General features: G+C 41.8%; 2 protein-coding genes across 7 annotated transcripts; one reads left to right on the top strand and one right to left on the bottom strand.

The window, feature by feature from the left end:
* Positions 1–575: 575 nt before the first annotated feature.
* CHURC1 (churchill domain containing 1) lies at positions 576–27,839 on the bottom strand. Of its 6 annotated transcripts, none has more exons than XM_043920138.1 (4): positions 27,720–27,830; positions 19,608–19,743; positions 3,417–3,451; positions 576–2,097 (listed from the first exon to the last, which is right to left on the bottom strand). In XM_043920138.1, the coding sequence occupies exons 1-4, from the start codon at positions 27,756–27,758 to the stop codon at positions 1,903–1,905; spliced, it is 405 nt and encodes a 134-aa protein (XP_043776073.1). In that variant the 5' UTR covers positions 27,759–27,830; the 3' UTR covers positions 576–1,902. The 6 variants fall into 6 exon arrangements, with proteins under 6 accessions (XP_043776073.1, XP_043776075.1, XP_043776076.1 ...); XM_043920140.1 differs by lacking the exon at positions 576–2,097 and adding an exon at positions 2,107–2,189; XM_043920141.1 differs by lacking the exon at positions 576–2,097 and adding an exon at positions 2,203–3,227.
* Positions 2,887–6,491, top strand: GPX2 (glutathione peroxidase 2). Its single transcript, XM_043920134.1, has 2 exons — positions 2,887–3,186; positions 5,830–6,491. The coding sequence occupies exons 1-2, from the start codon at positions 2,965–2,967 to the stop codon at positions 6,178–6,180; spliced, it is 573 nt and encodes a 190-aa protein (XP_043776069.1). The 5' UTR covers positions 2,887–2,964; the 3' UTR covers positions 6,181–6,491.

Below are 27,839 nucleotides of genomic sequence, written 5' to 3' on the forward strand. Positions count from 1 at the left end.
ATGCCACCTGCAGGGGAGCCCAAGCAAAGCACCCACTGCTCTGCTGTGGACACACACTGCAGAAATAAGATTGAGTTGTCACAGGTGGGGCGGGGAGTGGGGGAAATGCTGAGTATCTAAGAGCCAAGAAGGGTCTCATCTATTGGAATGGAATAGGGTCTTCCTAAAGGCATGAGGCAGGATTAAGTAATCTTTCAGAAGTTCATCTTAACCCTATGCTTGGATGGGCTTCCCTGATAGCTCAGTTGGTAAAGAATCCGCCTGCAATGCAGGAGACCCTGGTTCAATTCCTGGGTCGGGAAGATCCCCTGGGAGAAGCAATAAGCAACCCACTCCAGTATTCTTGGGCTTCCCTTGTGGCTCAGCTGGTAAAGAATCCGCCTGCAATGCGGGAGACCTGGGTTCAATCCCTGGGTTGGGAAGATCCCCTGGAGAAGGGTAAAGGCTGCCCACTCCAGTATTCTGGCCTAGAGAATTCCTTCTTGGACTCTATAGTCCATGGGGTCACAAAGAGTCAGACACGACTGAGCGACTTTCACTTCCCTTCTTCACTATGCTTAGATTCCCCCAGAGAGTAAGACAGTCTGGAGTCTAGGGGTCTGTTGCATACATACTCCGGGGTCTGGAGTTGATGGAAGAGGCAGAGAATGTTTGGAGGTAAAGCTAAAACAAGAAGGAAGGAGTAAAGCAAGGCAGGGCAATGGTAGCCTAAAATCTTAAATCTGTATTTTCCAATTTACAGAGAACTCATAAACCTTTATCTCCTCCATCTGAACAATCACTTCTTTGTGAGATAAGGAAGGTGATTATCCAGGTTCAATGGATAAGGGAATTGGTGCCTAGGGGCCCCAAGGAACAGTGGCAGAGTCAAGCTGAAAAGGACCAACTGGAACTGAAATCTCTGGAGGGGAAAGCTTGGCATTTCTATTCAGAAAAACCTCTACTTGCAATTCTCATTTGCAGCCAGAGTTGGGAGCCGCTGACCAAGGCTTTCTGCCTACTAAGCCAGTACAGTTTTCAGAACAACTGTCCTTGTGGAAAGCCGTGTTAGTGCATGTCCAAAATTACAAGCTTCTGAAAAGTGGGCCAGTTTGAGGGAAAGTTGGGAACAAAGAGCTACCTTAGCAGAGCTTCCTCAATTTTATTCAGTCATGTGAGGTGAGAGCCCGGGTGATGCAAAGTGTCCTGGAGAAAAGGGATGGCATGTACCTAAGGAAGAGAGCACCCCTACCTCTCATCTCAGGATTTGCATGGTCTTCCTGGAGAGGGTCCCAGAAGGGCAGTCAGTAAGAGGCCTGAGAGTACTCGGGGAGTGCCAGGCATGCAGGTGAATCTGGCAAGTTCATGTTAAAGTTTAGCCCACTATCAGGGCCAAGTTCTGACTCAGTGGCTTCGGGGGGACGTTTATTGCTTTTTCCCAGGAGTTCCACCCAGCCTCAGCAGGGAACATACTTCTGTGTTTCCTGCCGCCTCTTCTAGTGGCAAAAGATTCCCTCCCCACTTAGGTAATGGAGGCTTGTTTGTGGGGAGCAGCTGGTGGAGAAAATGGGCTTCCTTGTTGCCAAGAACAGCCACGAACAGGCTACAAAACACAGAAAAGCCAGGCACTGCCTGGAGAGTTGATCCATCCTCCCAGCAAATCAGATTCTCAAGACCAGCTGCTCCCCAGCCTGGTTTCTTTTTGTTCTCGGAGACAGTTCCCAAGGGACACATACCTGTGACTACACTCCCTAGTAAACAACTGCACTGTTATTGAAATTTCACTCTAAAATCACCAAACCAGGTAAAGCCTAATTGCCAACTTTACTGATGGAAAAATCCAGGCACTAAAAAATAAATAAGAAACCAAACAAACCCCTGATTTGTTGTATCCATGGGCGTTTGGAAGAATAAAGTGAAATATTAGGCCTTTTTAGTTTCTGTGGGCTTCCGGGGCTCTGCTCCCCTGAGAGCCCTAGGAGGTCCCCAGGTGTGCTGAAAACTGAGTGGCTTAGCTGGGTCTAGAACCACAGCAGCTTCAACTCCTCGTACACTTTCTTCTGTGGAGAATGACCAGCACAACTGCCTCTGGAAAGTCTTCAGGGCCGGAGCCTTTGTCTGAAAAAAGGTAAACCGTGCCCCGAGTTTACCCACCTGCTCTATGACTCCTCTCTGTTATCCCAGCCACAACCGACTGCATCCTCCTGACCCTGTGGGGGCGGGGCGAGGGGTATTAGAGGAGGTAGCCCAGAGCAGGGGCAAGGGCAGATGTACCCTCTGGGGCAGGTACCATCATTCACTGAAAGACTTTTCAAGACAAACATAGCCTCACCTCTTCAGACTGGGTGCAAGCTGAAGCACCGAAAGCCATTATTTTAGAAAATCACACACCATCCTCCCAAGGGTCCCTTTGATTTTATGCTTGTGGCAGGTAATGGCCAAAGAGAGAAATGTGAACAGTAACATGTGTATTTCGACGGTAGTCTGAGTCAAGGGGACATGCACCCAATTCCCTTCCTTATCATTCAGGCCTCGGCAGACCCTGGCCTCTCAATTGCACAGTTCACAGCTCGGCACTCAGCAGGCACGCAATAAATGTCTGTGCCAAGTGAAAACCACTTGCTGGGGCAGACAGGAGTCAGTCTTGCGTCCCTCCCTCCCTTTTTTCCTCCTCTCCGACCTTTGGGGCTCTGGTTTCCTGCAAGCAGTGAATTATTGATGTCTACTCAGAGATACCACCTTGGCCCTTCCCAGGTTGCCAATGGGGTGGGGCAGGGAGGTGGCTTTGTTCAGAGTCTGTAAATAGGAGGAGCAAGTTTCTTGTTCAAACAGCACTTACAGGTAGGTGACTGTTTTTGCTAAGTCATCCTGGGGATGCTCAGAGCCCCATTGTGAGAGCCCTCCTGGCTCCTCCTTCCTCCCCACCCCTTTAATCGACCCTTAAGTGGGCTCACAGGGCTCTGCCACTCACTCTGCACGTCCACCATGGCTTACATTGCCAAGTCCTTCTACGACCTCAGTGCTATCAGCCTGGATGGGGAGAAGGTAGATTTCAATACGTTCCGAGGCAGGGCGGTGCTGATTGAGAATGTGGCCTCGCTTTGAGGCACAACCACCCGGGACTTCACCCAACTCAACGAGCTGCAGTGCCGCTTCCCCAGGCGCCTGGTCGTTCTTGGCTTCCCTTGCAACCAATTTGGACATCAGGTGAGAGGTCCCTGGCGTTGGACTGCTGTAGCTCTAGAGGACTAAGGAGAGGGGGAGAACGACTGTGTGCTGGAGTGGCTGGAATTATGGGGTATGTTTTGTTACGCTAGGTCTATAGGTACAGGTGACTACCAGGGGGAAGTCAGTATGATCCTGTCTGTGATAGCACACCAAAGATGTGGATTTTCATGGTTTCTTGTCTTCCCACTACACTCCATGAGGCTTGGTACCTGGTCTGGTTCTCTCTCCATTGTGTCCTCGGTGCCTAGGGTATAGAAGACACTCATTACATATCTGTTGAATGAATGACTGGAAGAAACAGAAGATCAAGAATCAAATTAGGATTGAACTGACTCAGGAGACTGTTGTTCTCACTAGACTTGGTTCTGCTATTTAATGGGTCAATGCCCACTCAATTTTTCTGTTTTGGTTTCCTCATCCATAAAATAGGGATAATACCACTTGTCTCATATAGGAGGGCTTCCCTGGTGGCTCAGCAGTAAAGAATCTGCCTGCAGTGTAGGAGACAAGGATTCGATCCCTGGGTCGGGAAGACCCCCTGGAAAAGGAAATGGCAACTCATTCCAGTATTCTTGCCTGGGAAATCCCATGGACAGACGAGCCTGGTGGGCTACAGTCCATGGGGTCAGAAGAGCCGGGCACTAAGGATTATTGTGAGGTTGATAGTGTAAGAGCTACAAAAGTAACTTGGAAAATATAAAGTAATATGAAAAAGCAAGCAACTTTATTATTTAGATTGAAAGGTTTTGTTTGTTTATTTGAAACCAGCCAAGTGGAGAGTGAATTTGGGGGAAAGCAAAGGGTTTGTAAAGTGCATGTGTCTCCTCTGGGTATCATATGCTCCTCAATGTCCCTGATTAATGCATCAAGTTGTTACACATCTTTAGCCCACACACCTCAAGTTATCTTTTAGGGATTCTTCTATTTTCACTTAGGATTTTAATAGCACAAGCAGGCAGAATGTCCCTAAGTGAACCCTCCAATTATAATCCCTTTGGTTCAATTCACAGAGGCCTGAAGGCAAGGAAGAGACTGGCAGAGATACAGGCAGGAAGGCTGAAATGTCATTGGTTGTGACAAACCTGAGCCCAAACCATGAGTGCGCTCACTGTTCCTTCCCTGTCTTCATTCCATTTCTAGGCTTGGCCAGGACAAGAGAGACAGAAAAGGCAAAACCTCTTCAGAGGTGCCTCCAGCCATCACTTCAGACCAGCCAGTAGCTGGAGGGAATTCATAACGTACCAGTAGCCAGCCAGCCATGTGCATTAGGAGATAAGACTTTAATAGCCATCAACTCTGGGCTCAAGATGTCATGATGGCCTGGAACTTACTGTACTAATTGGTTCTAGTAGGTCAGAAGCAGGAACTTTTTCCCAGAGGGAGATACCTGACTCTTAGACTTGGGGGTGGGGGTGGAAAATAAGTGTTACCATGGGCCTTTGAGGGTTGTCAGGGGTGGAGAATCCTAAGCAGGGATAAGACAGGGCTGGCAGCAGGGAGGGAAGACAGGTAATAGGTTGAGAGCTAAAGCATTCTAGCTGAGGGTGAGGTCTAAGTGGAAGGAACCATAATTACACAGGCACAACTTTTGGCTCTCTTACACCTATTTCCTTAACTTCCCCTTCCCCTGGCCTATTCCAGAAGCCTAAACCCTTTATCCTATTTAATTCACGCCTGGTGGCCATGAAGTAATTTCATATACAGTACATTCATTGTTGGTGCTAACCTATTTTGTCTTTATATGGCACCTGAAAGCTAGTCTTCCTGGGATGGGGTTTTCCTTCATCAAAGTTTTCTCCTACTTGTACTTCAGATCTAGGACGAGGCAAGATGAAAGGAAGAAGCTATAAATCCCATTCTTCTAGACCTCAATTTCACCTTTAGTTTCAGGAGCTGAGTAGGGCAGAGGCCAAGGCTATATTCAACACTCACAGGTAATTAGACAAGAGGCAAAATCAGGGCAGAAGGAAAGGGAAGGTGGTGGCAAGCATGTGTGTGTGCATGCAGATGTGTGTGTGTGTGTGTGTAGGCTGTGTGTGTGTGTGTGTGCAGGCTATGTGTGTGTGTGCAGCTGTGTGTATGTGTGTGTGTGTGTGCAGGCTGTGTGTGTGTGTGCAGGTTGTTTGTATGTGTGTGTATGTGTATGTGCATGCAGATGTGTGTGTGCAGGCTGTGTGTGTGTGTGTGTGTGCACGCGCAGGCTGTGTGTATGTGTGTGTGTGTGTGCGTGCAGCTACATAAGGGGAAGAAGGGTTCTAGGCAGTGTGACCTGAGCCTCCTTTCCCTTTCTTTCTACTGCCCTGAGCTGAAGGTTCCTTGAAGATTCAGACATAGCCTAAGAACTGCTCAGGGTAGATAGGAGGGAGAAGCAACAGCTCAAAAGCGCTAAATCTTCAGAACAAGAACAGCCAAACTAGGATCTCTGAGAACTTTCAGAAACGACCCAGCAAACCATCAGGGAAACTCTGAGTCAAGAGCAGGGCAAAACGAATAAAGAGACGGAACAGGAAGCGGGAAGACACCTAGAAAGAATGACCCTGGGGAGTACAGAAGAGTGAAAGGCTTTCTAGATCCTCCATCTTCCCCTTGCCTTTTCCAAGCTCTGTCTCTTTCCTCCCCCAGGAGAACTGTCAGAATGAAGAGATCTTGAACAGCCTCAAGTATGTCCGCCCTGGGGGTGGATTCCAGCCCACCTTCACCCTTGTCCAGAAGTGTGATGTGAATGGTCAGAACGAGCATCCTGTCTTCGCCTACCTGAAGGACAAGCTCCCCTACCCTTATGACGACCCGTTTTCCCTCATGACTGATCCCAAGTTCATCATCTGGAGCCCCGTGCGCCGCTCAGATGTGTCCTGGAACTTTGAGAAGTTCCTCATTGGGCCGGAAGGGGAGCCCTTCCGCCGCTACAGCCGCACCTTCCAAACCATCAACATCGAGCCTGACATCAAGCGCCTCCTCAAAGTTGCCATATAGACACTAGCAGGTCTGTCTCCTCCCGCCCTGAGTGTCTCTCCTGAGCATGCACTGTGCCCTCAGAAGACTGCTGGGCCCGAGCTTTCCCTTCAGATCAGTCCCCTTCACTGAAGAGCCTTGCCTTTCTGGTCTGTTTCCTTCCACTCCCGCAACCTTCTGGTGACTCAGCCTGGGGCTCCAAGACGTGGGTGGGCTCTGAGTCTTCACAGAATGATGGCACCTTCCTAAATCTGTATGGGCGGTGTCTGAGAAGAGTGGAGGCCTGGAGCCAGCCTGTGGGCTGAGTCCAATAAAGGGTAGGTGTGGAAACAGCCAGGCTCTGTGTGTCTTCTTCCTTGGCCAAGTGGGGAGGGGTGCTGGGACTGCAGGTAGAACTGGGGGAGGGGGGGCAGCACACGAAAGCTGAGGAGAGGGAGCCTCTGATCAAGGGGACATCCCAATTCCTGTCCGGAAAGCAAGCTCTGGTCAAGGTCTACAGTGGCAGGCGGAGCTCTGGGAAATGTGAATTGTCTTGTTCCTTTACGGCTCTTCTTCAGGACTGGGGAAAGAAGGTGATAATGAGAAGAAAGGGGAAGAAGTGGCAGAAGCCCTGGGAAGTTGGTCAGAGGATTCGTTAGGAAGACGTCAGTTTCTCTGTGGGTACTGGGCTGACTAAACGTTGTCTGCATCTTGAGAAGGTGAATTTGGTCCACTTAACTGACAGCAAGGGCGTGGAGGGTACAGTTACAGGGAACACAAAGAGCACTTTACCCATCTCCTGACCACCTTGTGGAGTAATGTTTGTTTTGGATGCACTGTTACATGGACTCTCCCTCCTTTTTATTTTTTTTTCTCTCCCTCCTTTTTAAAGTTTACGTTCCACCCTTGTCATTCTCACACTCCCACGTTCATAAAAGGGACAAGTTTAGGCGTGAATGGTTGGTTTCATTTCCTTTCCTGTGAGGGTAGGTAGGGATGGGATAGAGCCTCCCTTCAGACAGTCAGTTTATAACCCGCTGACATGATAGCTGTTCTCTGTGAGAACAGAGTTCTGCCAAATGGCTTGGAGGGATGGTGCCCCAGATCCCTCACCTAGTGCAGGCGTTCTCAAAAGCACCACTGAGGCTGGGCTTTGTCATACTCTGGAAAAGAAGAGTCACTGCCCCCCACTTTGTCCCACAACCTCTTCCTGGAAACCTCACTTTGCCTTTCCTTCTTCGATCACTATATGGAATATTTTACTTCTCAGGGACAGTTCTCCCAGCTGGACACATTAGTTTAAGAACCCCACGCAGAGGGGAAAATGCTTTTTCTAGGATGTTCCCCATAACTTTTCCAAGCACTCACATCATCTGAAAAGTAAATGTGGAATAGAGGTTAAGGATCCCCACTGTCTGACCTTCTACTAAAGCTATGTCACCGATGGTGCTTTATTTCAAAACGGTAACCTGAGTGGTACAGTGGGAATCCCCTGGCATGTTTCTGAAGGCCTCCTGCTAAATTAAGGTCACCCTTAAGTTGACTCTTGAGAACTCAAGCCTTTTAAGATTTCCACTGTCAGAGCCAACAGCTAGGGTATGAGTTCTATTTTTTTCGTAGGGGGCAAGATTAAGCACTGATTTTAGAGTAAAAACTGATTCCCTGAAGAAATAAAATGGGACTTCCTGTGGGATGCCGGCATGATTTGTTCATCATCTTCACAGGGTCACTGCCTGCTGTGATATTCAACAGCAGAGCCAGCTTTCCTGGGTGCGGACACTATGATATAGGCAACTGGGGACCTCATATGCCAGAACAACTTGGGTCTTCCCCAGGAGGCTCAAGTTGAGAGAATTATTTAGAGAGTCCCAAAGGAACGTGAATTACACTATAAGTGATTTTGCAGAGAGTCAGAATGGACCATAATGCTAGAAGAGGGCTCCTCACTTGGGCAGGGAAATGTTGTTTGCTTCAGAAATGAGGAATTATTTTCTTTCCTTTATTCCTCATCTTGTTTGTCCCCTTTACATCCTCAGAAGTATCAGTTTATGGTCATAAACAGCCATGGCAAACCTTAATATAATCACCCACTTTCCTAGATCAACATGATGTTTTAATCAAATTTCCCCGGGGGCACTCAGGAAGCAAGAAGTCCTATAAACAGGCTTTCCCAGAAGTACTGAGATAATGCTACTTTAGAGGAGGGACAGAGAGAATCATTCCTCTAGGGCTGTTACAAAAAATACAGTTTAAAATAAGTGATTTTAGGGGTCCAGATACATAGACTGAAACTGATGGCTATTTCCATGACTATGTTCCTGTCACTAAATCTCCTCGGTTTAAGATTAAGAAAGTCCAAGCCAAACGTTTACAGATGATCTCAAATCTAGTGATTTCTTACAATCACCATCACAACCATCATCCAAATTACCATACACCATGCCCCCACACCTAGCTAAGTACTTTCTATACCCTAGGTTATTTAATCCTCATACTGATCCTAAGGAATATTTATCTCTATTTACAGAGTAGGTAATTGAGAAAGAAACTTTTCAAGGACCAAGGTCTAGCAAGGGGCAGGGTTGAAAGTTAAACCCCGGTCAATCTGACTCCAAAGCTTCTACAATTAACCGTGACACAACAGTGCTTTCTTCTATCTCAGAGTTCCTGCATTAAGACCCCTGACAGCTGCCTGTACACAGCACTCTATGACCTAATGATGCTTTCACTTAACATTATATCATGATTTTAAAACTCTGTGAAGGAGGCATGACTGTGTCTACTTTTCCACTGAAAAAACCAAGGTACAGACAGAATGACTTGCCCAATGTCCCACAATAAGCAGGTGGCAGAGCGAATTTCAAACCCAGGTCTCTTGATTTCCCTTCTACCCAACCACAGCATATCTCACAATAGAGACTTGTACTATAGTCAAGAAACATACATTTTAAAACTGAAAGCCTCAGATTCAGTGAAGTTTAACTTAGCTTTGCTTGCAAAACAGAAGAATGAAACTGAAAAGGATTCTTGTTACATTGAAATAAAGAACAGTGAATGTATACTTCTTAGTGATGACTTACAAGCTAACAAACCATATCTGGCTCTGTCTAGACTATATCACATGTCAATTAATTAGTATTTGGAGAACTCAAGACCACTTGAGTAAGACACAGCAAATTAAAGCTATAGCAAACACGCTGAGCTTTGGGTTTCAAGAGCCTCACTAGGTCGACCCCAACCTGCACATCATGAAGCAGGGAGAGAAGGAATGAGCTGCCAGCACAAGTTCATGTTTCCCACTACACTCCCACTGAGGTCCTTTCTTCTCCTCCCTACATCTCAGAGCAGGAAATAAAGAAGACAAATGCTTTTGCCTGGTTCCCCTCTACTTAAACAGAGAAACATAGAAAAAGTAGAATTGCATTTAAGAGGTCTTTATTTTCTTAGATCCACAAAAAATGCTAGAAGATATACAAGGAAGATCACCAAACACAGTAAAATGCTGGCTTAATAATAATGAAATATATAGGTAGGATCTTACGTTTAAATTTTTTGTAATATATTGTCCAAAACCAGATAATTATAGAGATGAGGATATCAGGAAGGGCATATAAATTCATACTTTTTTTTTTTTCTTGTTATCTATTCCCCCCCCCCCCAGTGGGTTTTGTCATACATTGACATGAATCAGCAATAGATTTACACGTAAATTCATACTCTTGAACTCCAAAAGACTTAAGTTGGAAGTAATAGCAAACTCCAAGAAGGGACAATTCAGAAACTGTAATGGGCTTAGTGCTGCTATTTAAAGTGATGAAACATTTTCTCTGCTTTCTGGATTCAATTCACCAAATGATTTCCTCAGCAGGTCAGATATAGATTTGCAGAAAGTGGAAAACATTTTCCAGGAATAAAACAACTGATCCCTAAGGAACAGCTGCACTAACTTTTCTGAATAATAAATCTTAGTCTGACATGCCTAGATTCCTCAGAGTGCTGTCACTGATATTCTCGACCTCTTCCTAACCTTGCCAGACTCTCACACTTCATGTGTACTGAACACTAGGACTGCGAGAGCATCACTGTACTACGTGACCTGGACTCAGCTGCTTAACCTCTTTCTGCCTTAGTTTATCTGGCTCTAAAACTGGGGTAACAATAGTACCTACCCTCATGGAATGGTTAATGAGGATGAAACAAGTGCTTAAAATGGCCTTGGCACATAGTAAGTAGTCAGTAAACCTCGGCTATTATTATTATTCCTGTTACATAACAAAGCTTTTCCCTGATATCAACAACTTGGCTCACTCCATTCAGAGGGTCTGAGATATGAACAAGAAACAATTCTGCTTTAATGCCTGACCCTTAAGTTTTGATTTCAGAATGAGAACTAACTAAAACAATCTCATCCTATCTAGTACTTTATATGCCTTCCAAAGCATTTTACATTTACATGATTTTTCGACCTTCTAACAATACCATGAAGGAAGTATATCCATTTATATTACACCAATTCTATAGAAAGGGGACAATAAAGTCTAGTATGACGCTTTGCTTAATGGTTATACTGCTACCAAATGGCAGAGGCCTAAATGCCAGGTTTTATAACACCCAAGCCAGTGTTCTTTCAACTATGCAAGGTAAGATCTCTTTGGAGCAACTGAAATCATTCTACTTTATTACCTAAAGTCTGTACTTTATTCAGATTTCCCTAGTTTTACCAAATGTCCTTTTTCTGGTGCAGGATCTCATTCAGGATACCAGATTTCATTTAATAGTCATGTGTCTTTAGGCTCTTTTTGGCTATGAGGGCTCCTCAGATTTCCTTTCTTTGATGACCTTGACAGTTTTGAGGAGTACTGGACAGGTCTTTTCCTCAGTTGGGATTTCTCTCTCAACTGGGATTTGTCTGAAGTTTTTCTCATGATTAGACTGAAGTTTTGGGTTTTGGGGAGGAAGACCCCAAAGGTAACATGTTATTCTTATCACATATCAAGGGTAATGCTATCAACATGGCTTATCATCAGAGATGTTAATCTTGATCACCAGGCTAGTGTCTGTCAGATCTCTCATTGAAATAAAAGTTAAAATTACTTTTCCCCCTTCCCATACTCTACTCTTTGGAAGGAAGTCATGCAAACCCATAGTTAAGGAGTTAGGAGTATCTACATACATTATTTGAAATTTTCCCATGTGGGGGACTTAACTATTCCCTCCAATATATGTATTTATTCAGTCATTCACGTAGGGACTCATGAATATTTATTTTATAGTTTGGGTTATAATCCAATACTACTTTATTTTGTTGCTCAGATTGTTCCAGCCTTGGTCACTGGGAGGTTCTCTGGGGGGTTCTTCTGTCCCTTTGACATACTCCCAATCATTGTGATTTCCCTTTGAGCACTTCCTTTTTTTGTGGCTCAAGATGCTCCAAGCTCATCTTGTATATTTACTGCCCCAGTCCTAGATTCAGTCATTTCTCCAAGGAGTCCTAGATTCCTTTTGTTGGAACCAAGATCTGGGCACTAGATGTGCTTTCCATCCTAGTTATTTTTCAGCCACGTAACAGCTAGCAAAGATGCCTCATCTGGCTGCACTAATATGTACTGGGAACTTCAGCAGAAGAGCTCTGCAATCTCCTAAATCACTTTTTTTTGTGGGGGCAGTGAGGCCTGCACTACATAGCTTGTGGGGTCTTAGTTTCCCAGCCAGGGACTGAACCCTGGCCACAGCAGTGAAAGTGCCAAGTCCTAGCAACTGGACTGCTAGGGAACTCTTTCTTTCAAAGAACAGGTGAGTCTAAGCAGCAAAAAATAATATGCAAATAATTTCCATTATAAACTAAGACAAATCATCAGGCTTGCTGTATTGTAAACCAACACAACAGCATTAGTACAGAACGGCAGAAGGATCCTTAGAATAACAGAGTCATTTGTCGGGGGTCGTCCGGAAGAATACTGATAGTATCTTCGGCTTTACCACATAACAGACAGAGCATGGTATATTCCTGGAACAAGAGAAAGTGCACAATTACCTTGAGGAACCAGCAGAAACAGCCTTCATAACTTTCTCTGGTAAACCTGTCCTCTGTAAATTGTCCTGGATATACTATCTGTACAATAGATCAATTTCTTCAACTTTCTTCCTGAAAGTGAAGTCTTAGGTTTAGTCTGTGTATCCCACAACATTTTGTTTATATAAATTGAATACATACTGATGTTCTATGCTCTATTTACTATGTATACAAGAATGTCATCTTGGAAAGGCATGGCTATTTACTAAATTTAGAAAACACATATACTGGGCTTACTTAGTGCTGCTATTTAAAGTAATGAAACAATTTGAGTGTGCGCCCCTGAGGACAAATTTCTGTTGAGCTGTTCCTTTCTAGGATATTCAACACTAATATGCAATGGAAACAATTTTTAAAACAAAAAAGGGGAAAAAATTTCCAAACCCAAAAGGCTACTTTTACCTACTCCAGAAAAAATAAACAGTTATGTTAAATCCACTAGTATCTCATGTCTCATATTTAGATAGCTAGTTTTCTAGAATTTGATCTTTTTAAGGAGTTTAATGTTTCCTGGGCTTAACAAATGTCCAGACTGGCGACAGAAGGTATTTTGTTTTAAGCAAAAATCCTTAGGTCAAAGTTCTGTTTTTATAGCTGTTCCTTTCTAGAATATATAATATGGTCATAAACTATAGAAACATATATCTTTCAAACCTTTTACTTTAAAACTTTTTGTCTTCTTTAGGAAAACATGCATCTATACTAAGTCTATTAGTATTTCCACACCTGACATTGAGATTGCTGGCTGCCTGGAAATTGATCAGTCAAGGCAGTTTGAGTTTCATGGGTCTGAACAGTCACTAGAGTGGGTCACAGAGGTAAACAGTGACTACTGTACAAAGACTCAGAACCAGCAACTGCCTTTCCATTTCTTGCTAGAGAGTTCAGCAGGAGGACTTAGTTATAGCAGTAGAAAGACTGTTTCTTAAAAGACCACATTTAATTTTAAAGTCTACTCCACACAGACGGTAGAATTAGAGGCCAGAGCTCAGCAAACAAACACGAGTCTCATGAATCAAAAATAGTTAAAATCCACTCTCTCCTAGGTTTTTACTGCTTTCAAATTCTGCTTTCACTCCCTAGACATTACTAGTAGAATGCCAACCTCTCACTGGAAATGAAGAAAAAAATAATAAAGCCAATATGGGAAAATGTGTGAAGCTAGACAACTATTTGAATTTTCAACCAACCTACCCAATGACAAGTTTTCATTAAGTGCATAAAGGCTCTGTAATATGCCAGGTACACTGGCAGACATGGGAAAAGCAGAGGACAAGGTCTGACCTTGCAAAATTTACAGTGCAGCTTGACAGAAAGAAAAAACCTAACATATGGTATAATTTGGAAAAACTGTTAAATCAGTAAGACTGATTATACCTATAATCTTTAATTTATAGGCAGTCTGGAATCCAAATTTCATTCCAGGCCAATTATTTGGAATGCAGAAGCAGTTTCCCACAGAAGTAACATTACACAAAGCAGTTAGGTTCCCAGGGAAATCCAGGGAGTCTTTTAAATTTATACTGCACAAGTCCTATAGAATCTAACCACACAGAGAAGTGTTTCTGTGGGAAAATATGTCCAGAATTCTCACTTGGGATGCCAGGAACATATCTTCTCATGCTGCCAGGAATATGGTGGGATCAGGACACTTTTCACCCAAATTGGCCAAGTTAGGAGAATCAGAATTCCTCTTAGTCATTCACAGAGATCTTCAAAGGCTCCACCTGGGCAAAGCCTGAGGGAAATGATCTGGAAGAAATGGTGGGATGGTGGAATCCCCTTTGGGCAAGATCTGATCCTGTGTTTTACGCTGAGGGTCCCATGGGCCTCTTCCCTCTATTGCTGCTGCTACTGCTAAGTTGCTTCAGTCATGTCCAACTCTGTGTGACCCCATAGATGACAGCCCACCAGGCTCCCCTGTCCCTGGGATTATCCAGGCAAGAACACTGGAGTGGGTTGCCATTTCCTTTTCTGGGCTTCCCCTATGGCTCAGCTGGTAAAGAATCCACCCGCAATGCAGGAGACCTAGGTTCGATCCCTGGGTTGGGAAGATCCCCTGGAGACGGGAAAGGCTACCCACTCCAGTATTCAATCCAAGGGCTGCAGAGTCGGACATGACTGAGTGACTTCCCTCTATTAGTACCTGCTAATTCTGACCCTTGGACCTCTCCTTCCCCAGTCCATAGACAAAGAAAAAGCAGTCTCAGTTTCCCTCTTCTTTCCTGAGGCAAAAATATAGCCCTTTTAATGGATTTTAGGGTAATATAAAAAATACAGGATGCTTGTAATCACAACTTATTTTCCATTTAAACTCTGTACTTATGTCTCTACTTTCCCCTCAATACTTGCCATCAGAAAACCTTATTTTAACAACATTGTTTGTTAAAAATGAATCTTTAAAATTTAAAAACAGAATCTTCATCTTTTAGAGTTCATACTGAAATATTTACAGAAGTAGGAAACGTTTGGGATTTGCTTCAAAGTAATCCTGAGAGGTACAACTCTGCCTTTTTCTCTTTTGACCACACCCCGTGGCACGCAGAACTTCCCTGACCAGGGAGTGTACCTGAGGCCCCTGCAGTGGAAGCATGGAGTCTTAACCACGGGACCTCTGGAAGTCCTAGTCTGCCTACTTCTGATTTAAATTTCTCATAAGACATTTCAAACAAAGCAAAATATTACCAATGGTGGGAATCCCACCCTGAACCTGAACTACTATTGGAGTAAGATGGGGGCTGGAGTGGGGTGAGGCTGAGGAAAGTAAGTCACAGCAGCTGAGATGAGGAGTCCTTGGGGTCACTAGGCCGAGATGGAAGTGACCAATTGGCTAGTCACGAGTTGGGGGCTGCAACGGATACAAGAAGAGTCCAAAAAAGGGTTGGATTACTAAGAAGCAGAAGGAGGCACAATTTAAGTACAGCTTAAAAGAGATAAGATTTAGTTAGCTTGAACATAGTGAAAGGGACAAGTTAAGTAAAGGAAAGAGCAGGAATACAGACAGCGATACGGAACAGGGCAAGCACATCGCGTGAGGAGTAGCAGAGCAGTGTCAGGAGATTAATTTGAGGGCGGTGTGCACAACTACAGCATAGAGACTGCTGCAGTCCTCTAGGTTTGAGTGGAATGGTCCTTCACATGGAGCGTGACACTGGAGCCAAACAAAAGAGAGAAACAAAGGGAGGAAGGAGGGCAGACAGGACATCAGGGTTAGAGGAGGAGATCTGTAGGCTTCACCAGAGACTGAGTATACGTGTGCTCGGTATCTGAGAGAGTAAAGAGAAGGTTCCTAGACCAGAGGCCAAAGCTCAGGAGAAAAGATGTTAGGGAGAAATAGGAAAGGAGACCACAGAGAAAGCAAGGGAACTTTCAAAATGATTTAAAAAGAAAGAAAAAAGTCTAGCACTATGGACCCCAGAGGATAAAATGCTCCAAAAAGACAATGGTTAACAAAATCAGATTCAGAAAGATGTTAAGAGAGATGAGAAGGCAAGGTCACAGGATTTGGCTACATTATAGGGAATCTATGAGAGAATAATTTCAGTAAAGTGAAAATGAAATTTGAAAGTAAAGTGAAATTTGAAATTCGAAAGTAAAGTGAAAACCAATTTGTGGATTGTTAGGAGAAGCAAAAGGAAATAAAGGAAAATAGGGTAAAGAGCTATTCAAGTAAAGAAGCAAAAGGAAGGAGAGAGATGATCAGAGATGAATCGAAGAAGCAACTGAGTGAAACGAAAGGATTTTAATTTACTTTTAACAAATAGAGAAGAACTAAATATATTTAATGTAAAAATGCTTTAAATCTCATTGAGAAAAAGTTAGGAGGAGAGAAGGTAACATGAAGTTCCTGAGGAAATGCGTTGTGGGGATAACAGAGAGGAAATAAAAATTTCTACAACAGGAGGGAAGGAGGAGAGACTAAAGCTGGGACAATGCTACAAATGGTGTGCAAAAGGAGAGCAGTGAGAAATGAGAGAAGGGGAGACTGCCAACCCAGTGAGAACCTTGGGATGGGAAGCTTGGACAGTATACAGGAGCTAAAGACAGCTATTCTAGACAAAGCCAAAGAGGTAGTCTGAAAGCATCATTTTAAGACAAATATGCTGATAGCAAAACAAAGAAGGGGGTGGCAGGGAGTGGATGTTGGGAAAGAGAGGACTGGAGGTGGAGTCCAGTTTAAGAGTTTTTTCCCAAGAGAATTCCACACTATCTAGGCATTGTGACTACAGCCATCTTCCCTTCTCTTCTTCCTTCCCCAAAGGAGCTTCTGGGACAGCTTTGAAAATGGCTGTGCTCAGTCATAATGGAAAATCTGCTAGGCTTTGGTCTCAGGGTGCTGACACACTATGGCTCAATTAGGGCATAAACAGGCAATCTCAAGATTCACTTAGGGACTCTAAAAACTTCACAGGAGCTTCAGGAACTGCTGGAAAATAATTATAAGCACACCTGTCCTTCCATGAATGGAGAGAGATGCTCCTTTAAGTCCTTGACATATTCACTCCCCTATTTGGTCACTACTCCTTCACTTGAGACCTTGATTTTGCCCAAAGAGACATCTATCATATAAGAATCTTTGAGGCATAATTTTTGGATGCTGGGGAGATGTGGTCAGGATGTTATTTAGATGGACCACAAGATATTAGACCAGATTCTGACAGGTGACTAAGTGCCTTCTTCCACATTGAAGTAAAAATGAAAGTGGTTCTCTTGCACTATTTTATAAGATTCTACTGTAGAAGATTTTTTCCCTAATCATAGTAGTACCAAAAAAAATTTCCCTTGACAGTAAAAAGCTCTTACCTGATGTTTATATCCTATGAACATGTAGTTCACAGGAAGTAAGTAACTCAATCTTGAAAGCGGAGGCAGTGAGGGATGGACACAGGTGAGTGTGTCCTTGGGCTTTCCAGTTTGTCTGTGGCTCTCCCCCACTGTCCAGCTTTTTTTCCTCACCATTAGATCTGTGGGTCTTCAGCAACTGCAGGCCTATACTAGCCTGTAGGATTTTGTAGAATTCTTCACATGCTCTCACAGTTGTATAAGGACTAATCTTTTAATAGATCCCTATTCTCTACCCTTACAGTGGTTCAGCTTCTCTCCTCCAACCATGATACACCTATTGTTTTACTTCTCAAATAATATTCAAATATCCTACCAAAATTGAGACCAGAGTTGCTGACTACAGTCCAAGGGAAACAAAGATAATCTCACTATCACGATTTCCATGCTCTATAAGAATGGTGGCAGTGGGCAGACCAACACTTAAAGCCAACAACTGTGCAATCAAATAACTGGGTAGAGAAAAAAGAGGCACAATGGTAACCTTATAAGAAGCCATAAGGTACTATTCTTTATAAGCAAAAATGACAGGACAGAGATATCATCTGTAAGGCATGCATTTTGCTTTGTGACTCTTGTGAAGACAGGTTTGAACAGATCCACCCACATCTAAAGTGTCTGTCTCAACTTACACAAGTGGAAGAGAGGGACAGTCTCCTCTAACATCTGTGAGCACTTCATTTACGAAGATTATACCTAGATTTGTCAAGGGTACTCTTCTTATCCCCCTTCCCCTCAATAACACACCCACATATATACATTTACCTGAAATTCATCCATGATACTGAATGTATACTCATGCCTGGCTATTACGTGATGACAATTCTTACAAAGATCTGCTGAAACAGAGAGAGACTTAAAAAATTAAATCTTAGATGGTGTCTGAAGACAGTAAAATTTCTATTCTTAGCATGGTGTTGCTTTAAAAGAATCTTAACTCTGTCAAATTTAACACAAAAGAAACCCATTGTAATGTCCACCTTGATTAAAAAAAATACAGACTCTATTACACAGCAACACTATATAATTAAGGGCCTGAACTCAGAGACTTAATGTGCAATTCCCACTAGAAGCTAAGGTAATCAATTAGCAGATATGTGTATTTTTTAAATCAGCTGGACCTACCTAATTATATAGGAGCTTTTATTCTCAGGAATGATAGAAACTGTGCTACTACCCAAACATAAACAAAAAGCTAACACAAGACATTAAAGTGAATTTAGCAGTAACAAGACTCTAGTAAAAACAGTATTATAATAACTATTATATATTGAGTGCTTATTGTGTGCCAGATACTGTTTTAAACATTTTTTATCTGCTTATTCACTTAATCTTCTCAAAAACCCAACAAGGTAGATACTATTCTTATCACCTTTGTGAAGTGAAGTGAAGTGAAGTTAAAGTTGCTCAGTCGTGTCCGACTCTTTGCGACCCCATGGACTATACATAGAATTCTCCAGGCCAGAATACTGAGGTGGGTGGCCATTCCCTTTTCCAGGGGATCTTCCCAACCCAGGGATCGGGTCTCCCACATTACAGGTGGATTCCCTACCAGCTGAGCCATCAGGGAGGCCCTTTGTAAGGATAAGGAAAGAAAGGCACACTGTGTGTAAGTAACTAGGAAGACAACGCCGAGTTAGGAAGTGTTGCAACCAGAATTCAAACCAGGCTTTCTCGCTCCAGAGCCCTTGCTTTTGACCACTCTCCTCTATCTAGAAAAATAAAAACTAAATATGCTAAAAGAAAGAAGATTCTTCTAATGTGGAACATTTTTCTATTTTCTGACTCTATTCTAAAGGCTTAGTGTCTTTTATACCCTTCTTTAAAAATGTCATTATTAACACATTTATTTCATATACTCAGAACATGCCAAAAAATCAGGAGACAATCAAAAAGGAAATGTGAATAGTTAAATCAGCTGCCACAATATCTGAGTACTAAAGTGCACATGAACATAAATTTACTCAGAGATTCTTAGTGCCAACCTCAGAACTGATTTTTTTTATTATACATAGTTATTTATTTCATTTCCCAGTATAAAGGATGAAGAACAGCACATGAAGATGGCATCCATCCTGACAGCAGCAAAAGAAACGACAGACTGACAGGAACAAAAGACACAAAAGCTATAAAAGCAGAAATAAGACTGAAAAAAACCATTTCTCACAGCCATTTAGTCTAGGGACAAACAGCCCTAAACACTTAAGAGCTGCTGAAGTACATCATTGCATCATACTATAGTACAAGGTGAAAATTCACATGGATGACCCTAAGTTTAAAAAAAGTCCCTGTATCTTGTTTCAGAAGACACAGTCTTTAAAGATAAACAAAAGAAAACTGGTGCTTAAATTATAAGCTTCAGCTATCTGCAAGTCATTTATGTGGAATATATGATGTTGCTAGATACATGAGATGTTACCTATATTCTCCTCTTAAAAAACTACTATTATGTGGTACAGTGTGATAGTAATATAGACCTCATAATACTTTGCACAATCTAATTCCCAAAAGATGACCTCTACTAACAGACTTAGATGTTAAACAGTCTACTTACGATCATAGGTAACTATTTCTTCTCCATCTTCCTCTTTCAAAGATTTGTTTGTGATCAGCATAAAATCTCGCTTACTGCACACTGCACAGCCTGTAAAGTTCAGCAAGAAAGATCCATTTTCCAGGCAGATGTTACCCTAAAATAAGAAAAATAGGGATTTAATTTTCTTTTTGGGGGGAGACTTAATTTTCTTATATTTCAAAATCCTTGGAGAAAATGATTAATAGACTTAAAGTCTCTAAAGTCAAAAAACATGACCACAATTTACTTGCTTGAAGTTTATGCCAAGTAATTTTTTTTTTTTTTTAATTTTTTTATTAGTTGGAGGCTAATTGCTTCACAACATTTCAGTGGGTTTTGTCATACATTGATATGAATCAGCCATAGATTTACACTTATTCCCCATCCCGATCCCCCCTCCCATCTCCCTCTCCACCCGATTCCTCTGGGTCTTCCCAGTGCACCAGGCTGGAGCACTTGTCTCGTGCATCCCACCTGGGCTGGTGATCTGTTTCACCATAGATAGTATACATGCTGTTCTTTTGAAACATCCCACCCTCACCTTCTCCCACAGAGTTCAAAAGTCTGTTCTGTATTTCTGTGTCTCTTTTTCTGTTTTGCATATAGGGTTATCGTTACCATCTTTCTAAATTCCATATATATGTGTTAGTATGCTGTAATGTTCTTTATCTTTCTGGCTTACTTCACTCTGTATAAGGGGCTCCAGTTTCATCCATCTCATTAGGACTGGTTCAAATGAATTCTTTTTGACGTATGCCAAGTAATTTTTGAAATTACTAGCTTTCCTCTAAAAGTATCATTCATAGTAAATAAACCTGAGGCAGTGTTAGAGCTGTAAGTCTCTGAAGTCTGCAACTGTGTTTAAGAGAGAAGACTAAACACAATTGGATATTTAGAAACAACTTAATGAAGTCTTAATATAACACATGAAAAGGAAAAGTTAGAAAATCTAATAGCCAACACCACTAAATGAGGTATCATAAAACTAGAATGAAAATTTAATCAAAATGGAAACTCTGAGCCAATAATAAAAATGACCTTATGCAATGTGATGCTCAGTTGACTGTTGAAAAAGCATTTTCTCAAGCCTTAAAAATATCAGAAAATAAATAGAGAGAAATAAACTTTCAGCTCTTATAGATATCAGTCCTTAGGATATATGTGATTCAGGCAGAGAAGGTAATTTCTGCAATTCATCAGACTGACATCGTGACATTTAAGAGAGAAAGAAACTGTAACTAAGAAACTGTAAATAACATATGTTCCTGGCTCAAATGGGGTCTTTGCTGAAGCCTTACTAGTAATTGTTCAGAACTTAATCCATAAGCAACCTAGCTAGCCTTATTTATTTTATACTGAGGTACAGTTAGCTCCAGGTGTGCAGCACAGCGATTCAGTTATACATACACATGTATCTATTCTTTTTCAAGTTCTTTTCCTAATTAGATGATTGTTGTTGTTCAGTTGCTAAGTCATGTCCAATTCTCTGTGACCCCGTTGACTATAGCATGCCAGGCTTCCCCTTCCTTCACAATCTCCCAGCGTTTGCTCAAACTCATGACCATTAAGTCGGTGATGCTATTCACCCATCTCATCCTCTGTTGCCCGCTTCTCCTCCTGCCCTTTATCTTTCCCAGCATCAGGGGCTTTTCCAATGAGTTGTCTCTTTGCATCAGGTGGCCAAAGTATTGGACCTTTAGCTTCAGTATCAGTCCTTCCAATGAATATTCAGGGTTGATTTCCTTGAGGATTGACTGGTTTGATCTCCTTGCTGTCCAAGGGACTCTCTAGAGTTTTTTCCAGCACAATTCAAAAGCATCAATTCTTTAGCACTCAGCCTTCTTTTACAGTCCAACTCTCACATCCATACCTGACTACTGGAAAAAAAACAGTTTTGACTATACAGACCTTTGTTGGCAAAGTAATGTCTCTGCTTTTTAATATGCTGTCTGGGTTTGTCATAGCTTTTCTTCCAAGGAGCAAGCATCCTTTAATTTCGTGGCTACAGTCACTGTCCACAGTAATTTTGGAGTCCAAGAAAATAAAATCTGCCTCTATTTCAACTTTTCCCCCAACTATTTGCCATGAAGTAACAGGACCAGATGCCATGATCTTAGGTTTTTTAAGGTTGAGTTTTAAGTCAGTTTTTTTCACTCTCTTTCACCTTCATCAAGAGGCTCTTTAGTTCCTCTTCACCTTCTACCATCAGAGTGGTATCAAGTGCATACCTGAGGTTGTTGACATTTCTCCTGGCAATCTTGATTCCAGCTTGTTGTTTACCCAGCCTGGCATTTCACATGATGTACTCTGCATAAAAATTAAATAAGCAGGGTGACAATATACGGCCTTGATGCACTCATTTCCCAATTATGAACCAGTCCACTGCTCTATGTCTGGTTCTAACTATTGCTTCTTGACCTTCATACAGGTTTCTCAGAAGGCAGGTCAGGTGGTCTGGTATTCCCATCTCTTTCAGAATTTTCCACAGTTTGCTGTGATCTGCACAGTCAAAGGCCTTAGTGTAGTCAATGAAATAGATGTTTTTCTAGAATTCCCTTGCTTTTTCTACAATCCAACAAAAGCTGGCAATTTGATCTCTCGTTCCTCTGCCTTTTCTAAATCCAGCTTATATATCTGGAAGTTCTTGGTTTATGTACTGTTGAAGCCTAGCTTGAAGGATTTTGAGCATTACCTTGCTAGCATGTGAAACAAGGGCAATTCAATGGTAGTCTGAACATTCCTTGGCATTGCCTTTCTGAGACTGGAATAACTGACCAGACCGGAATAAACTGACCTTTTCCAGTCCTGTGGCCATTGTTGAGTTTTCCAAATGTTCTGGCATATTGAGTGCAGCACTTTAACAGCATTATCTTTTAAGATTTTAAATAGCTCGGCTAGAATTAATAAACTTTGACAAAAAGCCTGTTGAGGTCTGAACTGGTACTGCCTTGAATCCAGAAAAGTTGACTGTCAAAGACTCCAAGATATTAAGGAATTTTAAAAAAAAACTCTTAAAAGAATAAAGATCTAAATACCATGTTCAAATAAATTATTAACAGCACTCTGAGCAGAAGTGCACACATAAACACAGGCACTTTATACAATATGGTCTAAACTCTGTAATCTGACCATATAAGCAGGCCAAATGTAAACTCTAAATACTGAAGGAAGAGAAGAGATGCATATGTACCTGTTGTGAGGTAAGGAAATAAATTCTTGAAATGGCAAAATGTAAGTAAAGTACCTAAGAAACTGATGGGGCTTTCTCTAAGGGCCCTGATCATTTGAAAGTGAGGGTAACCTTCATCAGTGAGGCATGATTATTTTACTAGATGAAGCAAGATTATTAATGTCCAAATTTGGGAAAGAAAATTAAAGAATACAGTATCCAGAGAAGTGTTTGAGGTTTTCACAGCAGGAGGAAAGAGAAGAATAAAATCTAAATCAACTTCGCAGTAATAATAGTAAGCTATAACAGTTTCAAGAAGACAGGAAAAAAGTCAAAAGTTAATCTTTAGAAAATGTGATTCAGCCAAATCCTGGTTGAAGATCTGTAAAGGTATATAAATATGCAGGAAGAAATAGTTAAATACTATGATGATAATTAGTATGAAAGTATACTATGATAAAATGTTACAAATTTGAGAAATTTGCAAAGATATTGACAAGGATTGGGCCAGTTTGTTTCTTTCAAAAAACTATTATTTCAGATGGTGTAACTTATCAGTGTATATGTTTTGACAGGGAGTACTTAAATCTGGAAAATAGTTTTTAAAGAACCAAATTTTAATTTTGCTGATTTTCTCTATTTTCTATCTCCTACTTCATTCACTGCCACTCTAATCTGTGTCATTTCTTGTGCTTGCTTTGGGTTCAGTCTGCTCTTGCTTTTTCACTCTTAAAATGGAAATTTAAGTTACTGATTCCAGATTGTTTTTATTTTTTTTTCCATATTGTTTTTAAAATATTTATTTATTTGACTGTTCCAGGTCTTAGTTGTGGCATGTAGAATCTAGTCCCCTGACCATGGTTCAAACCCGACACCCCTGCGCTGGGAGCAAGGAGTCTTAGCCGCTGGACCACCAGGACAGTCCCCTGTGTTTTGTTTTGTTTTTAATATAGACATTTTAAAATGCAGAACATCATTTTAAAGCATCCATTTCCATACAACTGCTTTACAAACTGTGTATCAGACTCCACATTTACTTAAATATGGTTTGATGCTAAACAACAATTTGGGCTTCCCAGGTGGTACAGTGGTAAAGAATCTGCCTGCCAGTACAGGAGATGACATGAGTTCGAGCCCTGGGTCAGGGAAAATTCCCTGGAGTAAACTATGGCAACTCACTCCAGTATTCTTGCCTGGAGAAACCCAAGGACAGAGGAGCCTAGCAGGCTATACTCCATAGGGTCGCCAGGAGTCAGACACGACTGAGCAAATATGTACATGCACACAACAATCCGAGTACATGAACTTTCATAGTTTAATTTTAAAGTATATAAAACATAATTTCTAATTTAAACATGTAACTAATTTACACTGATTACTTCCCTCTGATTAATCTAAATTTATGCTCTATTTCTGTATTGCTGCTACATTACTAAGAATGTTAAAGCTGCAACTTGAACTATATGAAGTATAGATTTCATTTCTAGTTTGATATAGGAATGTTTTATTACAATTTTGTGCCTAATCAGTTATTTTAGAAAATGCAGTAGAGTTCTAGTTCTAACTGGTTTGCTAAATGCTTTTCTAAATGGAAAAAAGTAATCTGGTTCATAGTTGAGTAAAAAAAGTTGAGTTCAAAAAATTAGTATGGTTCATTTCCAATTTGATTCAAGTCTGAGTTCAAGTTCTTGGTGTAATATTACACACAAGAGGGCCAGAGCTCTGTAAGAAATCTACTAGGCTGTGAAAAACATTTACCACCAAAGTCCAGACATTTTAGGAAACCAAGTGAAATCAAAGTCCCTCAGTTGTGTCCGAGTCTTTGTGACCCCATGGACTATACAGTCCATGGAATTCTCCAGGCCAGAATACCGAAGTGGTTAGCTTTTCCCTTCTCTAGGGGATCTTTCCAACCCAGGAATCAAACCCAGGTCTCCTGCATTGCAGGCGGATTCTTTACCAGCTGAGCCACAAGGGAAGCCCAAAGATAAATAATTAAATATTTATTACCTACTCATTCGGCATTTAGACCTATCTAACATGTTAGTTAACCCATTATTTTTCTCTGCCGAATTTAATAAGTGGTCTATACTTGCTACTACCACCTTAGTACCTTTACCTTTGCCAGGTTCAAGCAGAATGGCTTCTGCTCTTACTGTCCTTAAAAATATCTCATAACTTCAAAAAATCCCAGAGTTGGAGGGATCCCTGAGACTTCAAGACATCATTTAGTCTCTACTGAATGAAAGGAAGAGTTCAATTTCTCTAAGGTTACCCATTCCATTAAAAAAAAAAAAAAATCTGTTAGAAAGTTCTTTATTCTGATTTAAAGCCTATAGCCCCCTAACATCCATCCACTAATTATTTCTGAATCTGCCTTCTGGAATTTCAAATAAAAGTCCAATTCTTCCTCATGACAGTTTTTAATCATTTTAAAACAGAATAAAAATCAGAGGAAGAAAAAAAAAATCAGAGAAAACTGCTTCAGGCACTTTCCTGGTTTTCCAATCACCTCAAAGCTTTACTTTTATTTTCTTCCTATACTTTTATTTTCTTCTTCCTATACTTTTATTTTCACATTCAAAATTAATTTAATCCTTGAAGCTCTTTTATTTCTTCCTATACTTTTATTTTCACTTTCTAAGTTAATTTAATCCTTGAAACTCAGTTCTCAGTACTGGCTGCTTCTCTACATTCTTTTCCTAAGTGAACAAATTCTTCCTGACTCCTTTATTTGGCTGACTCATCTGTTTGAGTCTCTTACCCAAACTGTCTTCCTGTATTTTCACCCTACTCCTGGAATGTTACAGTTTCAACATCAGATGAAACATGATTTAAAAAAAAAAAAGCAATCTGATCATTTGCTCCCCCAATTTTGGTTCTCCTTTCCATATGGCTCAAACTTCTGTAATACTTTCAAACTTCCCAGCTGCCTAGATAGAAAACTCTTGAGATTATGAATGCTCTTCCCTTCTTCCCTCCTACATTAAATTGGTTTAGCCCTGTTAATTCTTTCTTTGATATGAAGTCTTCATCATCTCATACCTATACTACAGCTGCCATCTGGTTTCCCCAAAGGCTCTGTAGGGCTGTCCTTTTACATTTTCTCCCATCCCATCACCTCAACATACAACCATTCGATCCACTTTCCTATATAGCAGATTTCAGAGTCATTTCCTTATTTTTTTTTTTTTGATGGCTGCCCAAAGCCTAAAGTATATAGTCTAAACTTCAATATGATTTTTGTCTTTTGATGAGCTCAACTCTTAAAAATCTAACCATATATATATATATATATATTTTTTTTTTTTTTTCCTTCCCACCCTGGCCTCACCTCAGCATATGGGTCTTAGTTCCCGGACCAGGGATTGAACCTGTTTCCCCTGCAGTGGAAGCCTGGAGGCAGGGAATTACCCAATTTAATATATGATATTATCCACAGCAAACATCTTCCTCATGGTGCTTATAATGTGCAGTTTTCAGTACTGGATTCACAAAAATCTCTTTAAACTCAAAAAAAAAGTATGAAATAGACCACAATACAGAAAAGTATGTAATGTAAAGGTATGGCATAAGGCCTCTACTTATTAAATGTTAGTAGGACTGCAGTTGCAATAACCAAAAATATCTCCCGCTCTTGTCAAATGTCCCTCAGGAGGCAAAACTGCTACCAGTTGAGAGCCCCTGCTCCACTCACTCATGGCGTTCCATTCTATGACCACACCACATTTTTCCAGCCTGGCAACCCACTCCAGTATTCTTGCCTGGAGAATCCCATGGACAGAGGAGCCTGGCAGGCTATAGTCCACGGGGTCGCAAGAGTCACAGGACTTAGCGGCTAAACCACCACCAACACCACAAACAATGCTGTTATGAACATTCTTATACCAGGAACATGCATTTATTTCTCTAGAATCGGAACCACCAGGTCATTCAGCATACATCTTTTTTTTTTTTAATAGTGCTAGACCTTTATTTTCAAAGAGGTTATATCATATGAGTGTTCATGATGTATTATAAAACCCTCCCCAAAGACTAAGTATTACTCAAATTATTAAGAGACAGGAACAACTACATCTCCCAGCCTATATGAGAATCCTTGTTATTTCCCCCAGCCTTCAGTTCCTCCTTTCCTTTTCCACCCCAGTCACAACTATCCTTTAAGTCTGAAGTGAATTCCACCTTTCTTTGGGGAGAACATCACTATTTCCTATTGCTCTCCCCTTTCTCTACACCTGAATAGCATTTAGGTACTAGTCAGTTTTTGCTAGTCACGTGACCCTGTAAATGTACACTCTTCGACGGTTCGCAAGTTACACACATACAAATGTTCAGTAAGTATACGTTGAACTAAATGAGAATAAACAAGCTTCGCAATCTCCTGAACTTGAAAGAACAGCGATTTCAAAGAAAGTTAACAGCAAGGAAGCCAGAATTCCAGTCTTGCCTTTCATACTAACTAGAAAGTGAACTTTGGCAAGAGATTTCCCGCCTCCAGGCATTAATTTCATCAGCAAAACTGGGTTCTACAGATGACTTCAGAGGTCCCTTCTAGCGCTCGAATTTGGGAAGAGCACTGAATGCCATCAAATCAAGCTTAAGGATAAGACCAGGGTAGGGGTGGGGGCTTCCTCTGTTCTCGGCTAGGTTGGTGGTGGTGGTAGGGTTTTTTTTTTTTTTTCCCCCTCCCCTGGAGCTCAAGAGAAACGAAGCAACGGCTGCTCCCAGTCTCCAGGGTGGGGATATGCAGGAAACGACGGCTGCAGGCCGTACCCCTATCAGGTGCTAAATACAGCTACCGGGTCACTGGATGGGGTGCAGCGGCGGAGGCCGCCCCACGCCAGACCTCCCAGGGGTACGAGAAGCCTCAGGGGCGGCCATGGGCCAAGGGAGCGGGCAGTTCTCGGCGCCCACTCGCTCACCCGGTTGGGATATTCCTTCTCCACACAGTCCACACACATCGCGACGCCGTTAACAGCGGAGATCCTTCGGGGCTTCCGGGAAGACGAAACCTCGCGAGAGTTCAAAGAAGGTCGCCGCAT

Source organism: Cervus elaphus, chromosome 12, assembly GCF_910594005.1.
Source record: "Cervus elaphus chromosome 12, mCerEla1.1, whole genome shotgun sequence".
NCBI lineage: Eukaryota > Metazoa > Chordata > Mammalia > Artiodactyla > Cervidae > Cervus > Cervus elaphus.

Bases quoted from the DNA above. Each gene is read 5' to 3' on its own strand.
- CHURC1 (XM_043920137.1), bottom strand. From the start codon at position 27,839: ATGCGGCGACCTTCTTTGAACTCTCGCGAGGTTTCGTCTTCCCGGAAG. The intron at 19,744-27,719 runs GTGAGCGAGTGG...TTCTTATTTTAG, and splicing joins AGAAGGAATATCCCAACCGG to GGTAACATCTGCCTGGAAAA. The intron at 12,146-17,818 runs GTAAATGTATAT...CTCTTGTTCCAG, and splicing joins GTATCATGGATGAATTTCAG to GAATATACCATGCTCTGTCT.